The following is a 14,065-nucleotide window of genomic DNA, read 5'->3' as shown; positions in this document are numbered from 1 at the left end:
TGTTTCTCATTTGTTTTGAGACTGCCACGGGATTTAAAGTTAATATGAATAAATCAAAGATGATGGGGGTGGGTCTCATGAGTCAAGAAATCAGAGCCCTTGTTCCTTCTTGAGACTGCAAAGTAGAGGACCTCCCCACCACCTACTTGGGTATACCGTTGGGCTTGGGGAAGCCCAAAAAGAGACAATGGGCTCAAATTATTGACAGAGTGGATAGGCGCTTGGCCGGCTGGAAAAGGAGGTTTCTTTCCCTGGCAGGCCGCTCTACGCTAGTCAAAGCCACTCTGGCCAATGCCCCGATCTACTTAATGTCCATTTCCACATGCCAGCCTCAGTCGCTAACAGACTGGACCAGCTCATGAGAAACTTTCTTTTGGGACACAGTCCGACTACCCAAATCCCAAGGAGGGCTAGGTATCAAGAACCTTAGAAAACAAAACCTGGCTCTGCTAGGGAAATGGTGGTGGAGATTGGCTACTCAACCAACTCCCTCTGGGCACAGGTCATTCGCAACAAATACAAGATCCCCGCTCATAAGTGGGCACCTGACAGGACCTCCCGCAGTAGGGCCTCTGGTGCCTGGAAGTCCTTTGCATCCTCTCTTGCGCTTTTCAACCAATCCATCTGCTTCCACCCTAAAGAAGGTTCTAGAGTGCGCTTTTGGTCCGACCTTTGGATTGGACATGCTCCTCTTAGGGATCTTTTCCCCTCTCTTTCACCTCTCCGCCAACAAAGATTCAACCATCGCTGAAGAGATGGTCGTATTAGGTGGCAGAAGGTCTTGGAATCCCTCTTTCAGAAGGAACTTAACCAAATAAGAGACTACACTCTTCATCTCTCTGTCCACTGCCTTACACCTCATCTTCTTATCTTCCTCAGGGACTGACTCACTGGTATGGACTCTCTCTCCCTCATGTATCTTCTCAGTAGCCTCCTTCTACAACAAACTCATTCAACCCCCTACTTACCCACTGAACCCCACTTCCGTTCAATCCAAAGTCTGGTCAACCATAGCTCCTCCAAAAGTTCAAACCTTCAATGGGATAGCTTGCTGCCAACGCGCTCTCACAGTCAACCACCTTCAAAGAAGAGAACTTCCGCTTCCAAACAGATGCAGTTTGTGCCTGCACGAGGAAGAGACTAACCCTCACCTTTTCCTACATTGCAGCCTGGCTTTTGAACTCTGGAGCCGTATTCTTCAGCTGTTTCAAATTCATTGGGTTCTTCCACCCTCGGTCAAGGCCCTCATTTCCTCCTATCCTGGCTACCATTGGCCTAAGACCGGCAGAACTTTCTGGAAGTCAGCAATCGCTGCAACCATTTGGGTTATTTGGATAGAGAGGAATGAGAGGGTTTTCCAAGGCTACAAAAGAGAAGTTCTAGTGCTATTTCAAAAGGTTACGTCCTTAGTAACCTTTTGGGCTTCATCTCACAAGGATTTTGTAGGGATCCCTTCTAACACCTTTCTCAGTCAGTGGGACAATATTTTGAACCTCCAACCTCACAAGAAACAAAGACCTCACAACTGGTTGGCCCCTCCAGTCAACGCCATCAAACTCAACTTTGATGGTTGTTCACTGGGAAACCCAGGGCCATCAAGGGCAGGAGGGGTATTTCGTGATCACAACAGCAATATTCTCCTCACCTACTCGAAAAATGTGGGACATGGAGATTCCCAGTTCGCTGAAGCGTTGGCTCTCCTGCTGGGTTTTAAAAGATTCAACCCCTCTTGGGGCCAACTCTTGGTGGTGGAAGGAGACGCCCAAAACATCATCTCTTGGGCAGCAGGCACCTCCCCTTCTCCTTGGTACCTCTCCATAATTTTGATGATATTAACCATATATAGAGGGATATAAACGTCTTATGGAGGCATCCTTGGCGGACGTCGAACAAGCTCGCTGATCTTCGTGCTAAAGAAGGAGCACAGGCAAGTGTAGAAGACCCCGACCGGTCCATCTCCTTGTTTGCTCTAGACCACAGAGGCTTCCCAGGACTATAGTTACCTTTCCTTTTTATTGTACTCGGGCGTCTCTTATAAGCCTTTTTTGCTACACTATAATTTTTGTAATCTGGCAAGACAGGGCCGGTTTTTTTGTAAAGGGTCTTCGGACCTATTTTTTGACCGAGGTACCCACCTTGTGGGTACTCGAGGTCCTCTCTTTCCCCCTTCACTTGTACTCTCCCTCTTACAGCAATACGAAGTTAACATTATCAAAAAAAATATCTAGTAGCAATGAATTCCTTCGGTATTTAGTTTACCTTAACATATGTCAAGTAATTCTTTCTCCCATATGAACACCCACCTGACCAAATGAAGCAGCAGCAACAGCTTCTTCAGAAATGAAATTAAAAACACTGTCCACAGGAGAGCCTAATTCTTCCTCAATAATCTTCATGGCCATGATCCTAGAAAAAGGAGGAATTTGCTCATGCAGCTCAGACAATACCTGCCAAATAATTCTCAATAAAACAGCTAGTCTCAAAAACAAAAATTAATAGAACATGCATCAAAGCTAGTTGTAGACAACAACACGTATATTAGAAGATTCCGGAGCATACACAGAAAACAAAAACATGTGCCATCTTAATTCCATAAGCAACTGCAGTGACCAAAAACATTACGGTTAGAAAAACGAACCATATTCACGGTTCAATGTATTTCCTGTATACAATATACCATAAAACAAGTTTTGATGTAATACTCCAGTAAAATTCACTGAGTCATATAGACAGATAGCACAAATATAGCACCCTTCGGATACACACCACAATTATAAGCAAAGAAAGAATGACTCAAATATACCTTACACAATGATGTATGTGTATCCCTAACTACTATGTTTCACATGTCAAAAAATTCACAAAAGAAAAACACTAGGTACTGGAACAGAGAGAAGCATAAGTTTTTTCTTTTTCTAAATAGAAAAGCATGAATTATTATATTATACATATTCATATAAGAGCCTTAAACCCTCGTTCAGTATATATAGAAGAGAACTTACAATTTGCAAGCTTCATAGGTAAAACAAATTATTATTCACAAGCAAATGAATGAGCAACATAAAGCAACAACACTTGGTCACAAACCTTGCAAATTTCAGAACCAATTATGTCTGGCCTGGTTGAAAGTGATTGCCCAACTGCATTAGGAAGCAAATGCATGTAACTAGCATATTTGGCAGTCTCGTGACTGCAAACAAAAAGAATAGCCACAAGAGATATAAAAGGAAAAAAATAAAAAAGATAAAATGTGAAAACTTTGTTGGTCAAAGGCGAGAGTATAATGCAAAAAAAATCAAATAAACATAAGCATTATAGTAAAGGTTGAACTGCATCCCAAGTCCTAACTCCCAAAGATATTCACTCTCACCTTTCACAAAAGTTGGTCCAAGATTTAGCATCGCTTCTTTCAATAAGGTCCCCATGTAATATTGTGATTGATTTCTTCCATCATTTGGCTCCATGCGAGATCCACGTGATTTAAAAATTGCCGAGGTTCTCATTTTGATTGCGGCAGATGCAAATGAAAAAAATACCTTCAAATCACCACTTTGTCAGGATAGAACTCCTTTTGCATTCTTAGGTTTCCTAGTTACCCAGAAAATAATCATGATAAAACCAGTAAACGTGGCAGAAGCTCCATTGTTATGCAATTGAATCAACACTAAATCAACAACCACTCATCACCTCCAAAATCAAACAAGTAACAATACACAACTAAAAGAGAGAAGGATGTGATATGTTTTTATATTTACGATAAATAACATATTTACAAGTCAAGATTAGAGTCAGAGGAAGTTACATAAAAAGATTACATATGTGCTGTATTTCAAGTGGCAACATGAAAAGAATTTTATGGGCTTAATTTTGAGGAACTACATGATTGATAGTTATCGAAAATCTTAGTTTAGTTTGAGAGAATGAACCTCTGCCCCTGATTTCTTTGGATAATTAACCACACCCATTAAAGAAAAAAAAAGGTCCATGCCCCAGGTATAGAGTACTGATAGTGGTTAGTTGTAAGAATAATGAAGCAACTTCATCCACGACAAACTGAGAGGGGAACTACGTCTACATCAGAAATACTACAGACGGAAACAGTGGTAGGATTAAGAAGTCAATAATCATTTGAATTGTGTTCATTTCCATTTTCTTCAAGAATGGTAGCCATGAATAGAAATTTAGCTAGTTGGTTACAACTTTTAGTTGCAAACTTTGGCCATAAATGTAGATACAAAAACAATCAGCCAAAATGAGTCCAATAAGGCGCTTCATGTCAATCTTTTAGAAGTTGAACAATGAATATGAATTTAGCAAGTTTGGAAATAATTATTCACCACATTAATACCAGAGCATCTCCAGTAGTAAAAGAAACAATTTAGGGCTTTTTAAGGGGAAAAAAAAAACATGAAATTAGATTTCTAAGATTTTGGACCTTCTCAGTTTTTATTTTTTATTTTTTATTTTGGACCTTCTAATTTTAGCCTTAAATGGGAAAATGACTAATTTGCCCCTGTTTATAAAAGTGTAGTTCTTGACCTTTTTTTTCTATTTTTCTCTTTGCCTTTGGTTGCCATTTCTGCACCTAACAAGAAGTGGCCATGGTGTAGAGTTTGACACCATATGTGCAACTAACATCCCATGGTGTTCTTTCTCTTTTAAATAAGAAATCCAAATCATGGGTTCTCATAGTTTCAGGATCAGATCCAGATTCTTCAACAAAGAGCACCTCCTCAGTAACCCCACTTTTTATTAATGCTCCCTGGCCTCAATCTCATAGTCTACTTTACGTCCCAAATCTTAATTCCAGGTTCCCAGACCCTAATGGTAAGGTCCTAAGCCTTAATTTCATGTTCAGTGTCCCTAATTTGAAGTCTCACTCCCTAAAATCTCTCTATAAGTTCACCTCCATTCCAGGCTCACAAACATGTCGCCTTCATTCGACGCTCACAAAACCAAATGACAGCCCTGATATGGGGCTTGGAACTCCATCTCTCTCAACTTCTAAAGCATACCATCCGCCCTTTATCTTTCTCTTAAAGCAATCTTCTCTACATCTCTCTAATCTTCCTAGGGAAAATGTCTCTCTCATTTCCTGCTCTCCCCTCTTGAGGAAAAATGCTCAACTTAGGGGGAAAAAAAAGAAAATAAAGGGCTTTGGAGCTCTGATTTAGACTCCTCAATGGTCACGGCGGCAAGGAAAGAGGAGGAAATATACAACGAACAATTTAGCGGCAAATTAGTCAGTGGCCCCTTTGAGAAATCCAACTTGGATGGAGAGAGCCGAAATCCAAAATGAAAACCTCGAAGGTCCAAACTCTTAAAAAAATAATCACATATATTATTTTTTTTCTTAAAAAGCCCAAGAATATATTATGGAACTTGCTAAAGAAAGTCCTTTGCTAGACTTTCCGACATGCACTTCTCCATGTTGAGTCTTCTAGTTGTTTTTGTTTAACTTACTAGGAGACTTGGTACAACTAAGATGTTACAATGTACACATATTGTGTTTATGGATCTTGCATTTTTCCGATATTTTAGCTTAGCATAAAAGTTCATCCTTGTCTCTCTCCAATTCTAAGACAACTTTAATGATGTAAAAATGTAATATGGATCTTGTTTTATATGGCCTATGGTGGGCCAGAAATCCTCCTCCGCTTTTAACAATTAACACAACATATTAGTCTATAACAACTCAATGGAGCAAATGATTTCAGTGATGATTAAACTAAAAGTCCAAAACCAACATTTTGAATAAGTTCATAATCAATGATCATTCATAAGCGAAAACAGCTCTTCACTACACTTAATTGCAAAGCATATATTAAAACCACATAATTTTTAGTGCATTCAAATTGAAGGAATACTACTTATAGTGGGTGCTAGATGATTCATAAATAGAAGTACCTCAATTACTCGGAAGATTAGGACATGAAGCCTGCAGCTAAAATAGTCAGCTACCAGCTCTGGATCATAGGTTTCTGGGAGGGGAATATGCCATATTCTGGAAGCATGTCTTAAATAATCAGCATATTCCCCCAAAGCTTTAAGATCAGCAAGCAATAACTCCAGACCAGTGAGTCCTACAATAATTTTGTCAAAAGTTGATCCAGCTCCCCAATTTATTTTTTTTAGAGAGATAATGGAAAGAAAATAGCTCTGTCGCAAAGAAGTACAGCGACGAATGCGTGTTTGGGTGAATGCTTGTGTATCAACTTTAACAAGAACCAACCTAATAACAAGTAATACAACATTTCAACTGTCCATGAATGCATGCCTTAGAGCCATGGTAGAAGTTATTCACATATGAGTACAGCATAAAATTGTTCGCATTTGCTTTTAACTACAAAAAAATGTTGTTAATTTCAGCCAATTATAATTCAACCATCCCTCACAGTATAAATAAATTTAATGCTAGCATATTCCTAAATGTTTTTCACAAAATTTGAAAATAAATAGGAAAAAGGCATCCCTGCCATCAAAACTGTTTTGTAATTAAGATGAGAAAGAATTTGAGCATCCAAAGAAAACAACTCCTATATCCTCCAAAGAAAATGGCACAGCCTCGAACTGTGCTGCAGCATAAGTGTAACACGAAACAGAGAAGACACGATGTCTAGAGAGAAAGAGAGAGAGACGACATGGAGTCTAGAGAGAGAAAACACGAGAGTACCTGAGTACCAAGGCTGGGGCCATAGGAGAGGAGGTAGAGGGGCTTTAAGAGATGGATCCTCGAAATTGCGAAGCCATATAGCGTCCTCGACATGGTTGAGGAGGTTAGGATTAGGGTTAGGGTTAGGGAGAGGGAGTTTGCTCGCCACCAAATCCAACCCTTTCTTCAAACACTGAGCGTCATTTTTAATGATTTGGAGCATAGCAGTAATGCTACTACTCGGTGCTGGAGCCACCACCTCCTTCTTCTTTCCTCGCGTGCCACTGCTTGAGGCGAAGCAGGTGGAAGAGAGAGGCAGACAACACGAGACCGCCATGAAATGGGTTTCGAGTTAGAGAGAGAGTGTGTACAAGCAATAGCTGCCTGCATTGGAAGCCTCTCGACCGCCCTCCATGTGAATGGAGTGGAGTGAGAAGTGTGAGGCGGGAAATGGAAACACGCGCGCTGTGCTTTACTGCGGTTCCCCGCACGACTGAGACTCTCCCCCGCCCCCAAAAAAGATAACTAATACACCCGCGGGAGCACAATGTACACTTGCTACAGTAGCTCCCAGGCCCCGCACCCAACTCATTGGGATGGATCCGGTCAACTGCGAGTGAAAATCTAAACCCTAAAAATAATAAATGCATAACTTTATATTATATATTTTACCGTTTAAATATAGGATTGTGTACTGTGATAACACTTATTTTTTCGCCTAGAATGTTACAATCACTTCCTACCAACAAATGAATGTGTCACAAACAATGACATATCTTTGACCGCTTAGATTTCAAATCTAATGGTCTATGGGGATTGTAACATCTTGCATCAAAAGCAAATATTTAAATATGATTTTATAAATTTCTAAAAATTGATATTATTTTAAGTATTGGATAGGAGACCCAATAAGACTCCCACCGTAACAAATTCGGTGGGGCCATTATGTGCCACAAAAGTGGCACGCTCCACTTTGATGGCTTTCTAATTTTGTTGGTCAAACTCTAAAGCTTGAAGGAAAGGAATATGTTGCTTTAGAAAGCTTAAGCCTTGAAGAAAATTTGAATAAATTTTTTTAGTATGTATAAGAAAGCTTATGCATGAAATAATAAAGGATAATATTATCTTATATTAATTTTTATTAAAATTAATTGATAAAAAATAGTTTAAGAAATGGGGGATAATGGTTCTAGCACATTCCATCAGATATTGTTAGCCTAACTATAAAATGAACGACTCATATCTTTTATCCCACAAGTTGCCCAACATCAAATATGCATATTTAATCTCACATTAGTAGCAAGCTAAAAAAAACTCTAAAAAATCCAAAAATCTATCAAAGCACTATAAAAATAGATGGACCCTACAAAAATTCTGGACACCATATATTTTACACACCTAAAAGCTCTCTTCTCTCTCCATTATACAATAGAGGTGCAAGCCCTTGGTAGAGGATTTTATCTGTCTTTTTGTCTTGTGCAAAAAATAGGTGGCACACCCCACGTAGAAGGAGATTCTCTCTCACACATATAAACTCTCTCACCCTCAAAGAAACCCTAAGAGGGACACGACCCATTCTATCTCTCATGATGGTTGTCTCATCTCTTTGATCTCTCATCTCGCATTGGGGCTAGGTGTTTAGGGTTTGATAGAAATATAAGTTATCTCTCAAACTAGGTTATCAAAGGGGTCACCTAAAGTTTGACTTTGTGATCAAAGGGGTTCATGTTTCATTGGTGTGGCTTGTCCAAAACTTACTTTTTCGATTGAGATTTAAGGTTGACCATTAGATCCCACACTATCGGAAGGTGGTGACTCGGTATGGGGTGTAATAAGCCCAGTTAAGGTAATCTTCGGCACTCTCTTTTGTTTATTACTTATTTAATGGCTTCAAGTTTATTAGATCCTAGTTGTATTATTTTCTTTATTTTATTTTGAAGTTGTAAAATGACTACTTGTAAGATAATCTAAGCCGTGAAGGAAAAATATATATATATTCCAACTATATCACATGAGTCATTCTTTTAGAACCTTTTATAAATTATTTCCATGAGCTATATCACATGAGTCATTTTTTTAGAACCTTATATAAATTATTTCCATTAGCTATTAGTTTTTAGTTTTTTCCCATATTGTTACGACCCGACCTTGCATTAGAGCATAAGAAATTGCTGATTAATAAAATTCTAATCCATAAAATAAAATTTTACAGATTGTTAATTTAATTAGTTATTCCTTTTTATGCTTTACCAATGTTTATGGGATATAAACGGATGAATATGTAAATGCAAGTGAACTACACAAAAATTTCAATATACGTATGGATAGAGTTATTGACGTGTGCATGTACGTGGACCCATATATTGTACAGACGAGCCGTATCCCTATGTCGGTTTTTTGGGATGCATGTTTGAAGACATTCGCATTGGAATCGTAAATATACACGTGTCCATTGTCAAACTCTTTGTACAATAAAATAGTATATATACCAAATTTTTTACAAATCAAAATTGATTTTTCATTTTTTAAAATATTTATTCAATTTTTTTTGTTGCATTGAGGTGCATGGCCTTAAGGCTGAGAATTTGCTCGGTCCGGATCCGAAATCTGTAGTAGTCTGGATCATATATAGATTTGGGTATGGATCCAAGATTTGGATCCCAAGTCCGGATCCGCATCTAAAATCTAGATCCGAATAGTAATTTCGTCAGATCCCAGTATAGGTGGATTTAATCCGAATCCAACTAAATATTTTAAAATAACATATATTATATAGAAAAGTCTGTGATATTACAAAATACAAACCAAAAGTCAAGCTAAAAAATAGTTAATAGTTAATAACTTAATACAATCATCCATTTAGAGAGTCAATTTTGAAATTTGAACTTCATTTTTTCAAATATCAATAAGACAAGTCTTCTTGAGAGTTGTCTTGCGTATCATCAATATCATCATCAACAGCCTCTATGTATTATTCTTCATCAGTCTCCTCTGAGTCAGCTTCCTCCTCCTCGACCTCTGAAGCTAATGTGCGAGTGCGATTAGACCCAACAGCTCATCTACTCATTTGTGCTCTAGTGTTAGGTCGATCTTATTCATTAGCCCATGTTACTAGCTCGACATCAAGCCATGTAAGATCCTCACCCTCAAACGCACGCTCTTGTCTTGGATCCATAGTCCACTCACTTATGGAATCACCATCAGCTTCACATAATTGAATAGAGTTGAGCTTCGTGCGATTTTCATACCTCTCCCTAAGCCGCTCGTTATACTGCACATAAACCAAATCATTCAACTTTTTCTGCTCCAACCTATTTCCTTTTTTTGTATGGAGCTGTGGTAGAAATTTAAAATCAAATAAATTATATTTTAGATTAGAAAATTGAAATTCAATAAATAAGGATTGAGGAATAAGGAGTAAAGGACTTACATGCTTAAATGCACTCCAATTACACTCAGAACCAGATGAGCTACATGTGAGATTCAACACTCGAATAGCGAGACGTTGTAGATTTGGCGTCTCACTTCCATATAATATCCACCATGCAGCTGTATAATATTTTATAATTTATAATATAATTAAAAATTAAAGGTATAAAATAAACAATATAACTATATATAAAGTAAGAGACAAGTAAGATTATTTTTGGGCTTTTGGCCTTTACCTGGATCTGTAGTGTCCGTATTTCGAGTGGCAATATCTCTCCCAAAGTTTTTAAAGGCTACCTTAAACTTAATCAATTCATGGCTTTGGATCTCATCATGGATATCTTTGTCTGGCACCAACTTTTCCCGCACATCTAAGAACCCACCATTTATTATACAATTTGATTCAATTGATAGGTGCTTGTAGTGAAGAGATGGGTTTAAAAAAATAACCAGCTGAATGGAGGTGCTTATGAAGCTGGGTATTCCATCTCCTATCAATAATTTCAAGTATAACCTTGCGCATATTTTCATCATCATTTAAAACATCTTTTATTTCAGTTATTGCCCTAGTCATTGCCTCATTTATGTAGCCCATGGCGAGCTTCACATCATCATCGACCAGTCGAAGCACTCTCACTAAAGGGGGAGCCACCTCCAATGCAATAATTATTTGACTCCAAAAGATGTATTCAGAATAATTTTTTCAGCCTTTCTCTCATCCTTATGCTTTGACTCCATTGCTTTGAAGCAAACATAGTCCTCAAGGCATTTTTTTGCTTGGCTAGGCTTCGAAGAGTGAGAAATGACGTGGCAAATATAGTGATACCCGGTCTCACTAATTCTCTTTTATTTGTAAAAGACCTCGTCATTCTTAGGACTATGGTGCGATTATAAATAAATCCAACAACAAACATAGCTCTTGAAATCACCCCACTAAATAAAGATGTTGTACCCATTTCTTTAAGCATAAAATTAACATAGTGAGCTGCACAAGGTGTCCAAAACATATGCTTCCTTTTCAAAGTCAATAAATGCTCAGCTGCAGCATAGTTGGCACCATTGTTAGTGATAACTTGTACCACATTTAGCTTCTCAACAAAATCGACAATCTCATCCATCGAGCCAAATAAGTATATACCATCATGTGACTTGTCTGATGCATCAATAGACTTGACAAAAAAAGTACCTGTTAGGCAGTTAACCAAAAAATTAATGAATACCCTTGATTTCCCATCGGACCAACCATCACACATAATAGTGGCTCCATATTTTTCCCACCATTCTCTCCGAGAAATCAAAATTTTATTCACATCAAATACAACATCCTTCAACAAGGGCTCCCTAACTCATGTAGTGAAGGAAGAATCAGTCTTGGGATATATTGCTCAATTGCTTGAATCATATATGCAAAACTATCCAGAGTTATAGTATTAAAAGGAATGTCAGCCATGTAAATCCACTTACATACCGACTTCCTTTGTTATTTCTTATATTTATTGTCAATTATGATTTGTTTTGTTTTTTTCTTTCTTTCCTGAACCACAATTTCGGGGCTAGGGGTGAAAAATGAATTCATTGGCCCTTAAAAAAGAGGTGTTTTTATCTCAGCACTACCACCAATATTTATAACCCTCTCTCTTAAGGTTGGAGTATGAGTACCCCTTTGCCTCATTGCAACTCCAGACATATCATCATCATCAAATAATTGCATATCATCAAGTAATTCCTTTTTTTATTTTATTTTTTTTCTCTTTATCTTTTTTCAATTTATCCAAATATTATCTAATCTATTTTTTTATATCATTTGTAACTTGTGGGCATGCTCTTACATTCCCATAAATTCCGGCTAAATGCTCTTTTTGTCGAAAAATACGATCCATATAAGTATTTCCATAGAGCAAGCATATCACACAATTTCTATCTTTTGGATTTTTTAGTTTAGCATATTTACAAGTCGGATCCTTGTTACTAGAAGATTGGGAAGAAGACATTGCCCCAAAATAAGTATAACAGTATTATTGTACAAGAAGGAATAAAAAGTTACCGACTATGTAAAATAGTGTTCGATTTCTTCACGACCTCTGAAATCCGTAATTTATTATCACAAATTCACCTTAACATCCCCAAATCAACAATCAAAGGCATCAAATGAACATCCAAGTATCAAACAACAGCCAAATCGAAGATTTGGATGAAAAAAAAATTTCGCCGATTTTTTTTTTTTCCTTCGATTTGATGCAAAAAAAACCACAAAAGTGGCTGGAAATCTTTGTTTAGGGGGTATAATAACCCCCCAAACAATTTCCTTAAACTTTGGAACTACAAAAAGACCATTTTGCCCCTCCCCGAGGGGCAAAATCAATTTTTTTTTTCGCGGAAACAGATGTGGTGCAATGCGGTATGATGCGGTGCGATGCGGGATGCGGCGCATATGCGACCGCATATGTCAAAAGCGCATATGCGCCAGTACGCGATGCGGATGCAAGTGCATCCTGCATGATGCGGCCGCATTTTAAAACACTGGTGTACTACAATCGATTTATCCACGACGTCCAAAAAATTGGGCGTCGTTGAGCCTATGAGCGGAAGTACTGTTCATTTTCGTCCATAGGCATTGTGTAGTAGCTTTTTATTATATATATAGTTATATGTTGTAATATATATATATATATATATATATTATTTTTATGAAAAATATCTCCATATCTCCTAACTTTAGATTTTATTTCCTAATAAACCAAGGTTTCAAAAAATATATTCCAACCCCTGACCACTTTAAACTTATTTTCTAACCTAGACAAATGTGAGAAACACATGCTCTTTTTAAACCCAATCCCTTATCTCTCTTCACTTATATATCCCAAACTTATCTCTTTCACTCTTTTACTGTATGTTTCACTCTCTCTTCCTGTGTTTATCCAAACACCTATCTCTTTTCTCGTGTTTCTCCAAACACTTATCTCTCTCCTCCCATGTTTATCTAAACACCTCTCTCTCATCCCATGTTTATCCAAACACCTCTCTCTCTCATCCCGATAACTTCTCACCACCAAGCATCTCTCTCATCTCATGTTTATTTAAATACCTCTCTCTCTCTTTCTGTATTTATCCAAATACATATCTCTCTCCTCCTAGTAACCTCTCATCACCAAACGCTATCTCACCACTAAATACCTTTATTTCTTTCGATATACTTACTGTGTATTTGGGATGAGAGAGAGTGAGGGGAGAGAGATAGTAAATATGGAGAGAGAGTGAGTGAGGGAAAAGAGATAGGAAACATAGAGAGAGGGAGGAGAGAGAGGGGTTAGAGATGGGAAAGAGAAGAGATGGGAGAGAGAAAGAGAGAAAACTCTGGGATGATGGCTTTTAGAAAAAGCATGTATTTTTAGATTTGTCTGGCCTAAAAACAAGTTTAAAGTAGCGCAAAGGGTTATAAGAAATGACAGTATTTTATGCTCCCCCTATAACATAGAAGTTCTATCCTCCCCTACCATCCAGCCGTCCATTTTTTATCAAGAGTGTCACTCACCGTTTGATCTTATAGATATGACGTCTCAAAGTATTTTATTTTTAGTTTTTTTAATACAAATTTTATGAATATGAAATTTGGTACATGCCATCTTCTCATTGGGGCGCACCTATAAAAAATATTAACAATAGTTTTTTGATAAAAACTAATGACCAAAATACTTTCAAGGGTATTTTTGAAACTTTCAAGGGTATTTTTATCATTTTATTTCATTGAAAAAATATATATTTTTATATTTTTTGTTAGTGCAAGTTTAATAGAAGAATGGAGGTCTAAAATTTGGTGTAAAAATAGTTTATAATTTTTTTTTTTTAAAAATAGTGCATAGACGTGACATTGTGATTGGAGCAATCTTGGCCCTCCATTAAAAATTGGGGCAATCTTGGCCCTCCATTAAAAAAAAAGGGAGGATAGAGGGAACATAGAAAGCTTTCTCAAAAGAAATAAAATCT

The 14,065-nt window shown here is 37.5% G+C and overlaps 1 protein-coding gene across 14 annotated transcripts in view; it reads right to left on the bottom strand.

The window, feature by feature from the left end:
* Nucleotides 1-7,038, bottom strand: part of ATATH8 (Protein kinase superfamily protein) — a 38,447-nt gene extending 31,409 nt beyond the window's left edge. For 7 of the 14 annotated variants that reach the window (XR_016059305.1, XR_016059307.1, XR_016059306.1 and 4 more), the window contains exons 1-5: nt 6,674-7,038; nt 5,908-6,083; nt 3,371-3,536; nt 3,088-3,140; nt 2,304-2,447 (exon numbers count right to left, since the gene is read on the bottom strand). Coding sequence is in view for 7 of the 14 variants with exons in the window: in XM_088871929.1 (XP_088728055.1) it covers nt 2,304-2,447; nt 3,088-3,140; nt 3,371-3,536; nt 5,908-6,083; nt 6,674-6,989 (855 nt within the window). In the remaining 7 variants the exon portion in view is untranslated. Of the gene's footprint in view, nt 1-2,259; nt 2,448-3,087; nt 3,191-3,370; nt 3,537-5,907; nt 6,084-6,673 lie in introns of all 14 variants that reach the window. The other 7 variants (XM_088871941.1, XM_088871936.1, XM_088871928.1 and 4 more) reach the window with 4 other exon arrangements.
* Between the last annotated feature and the right edge of the window lie 7,027 nt (nt 7,039-14,065).

This window comes from Amborella trichopoda, chromosome 7, assembly GCF_054954075.1.
Source record: "Amborella trichopoda isolate Santa Cruz 75 chromosome 7, AtrichopodaSantaCruz75HAP2 v2.0, whole genome shotgun sequence".
Lineage (NCBI taxonomy): Eukaryota > Viridiplantae > Streptophyta > Magnoliopsida > Amborellales > Amborellaceae > Amborella > Amborella trichopoda.
The sequence above is the reverse complement of the archived record's forward strand: the minus strand, read 5'-3'. Positions and strand labels throughout refer to the sequence as shown.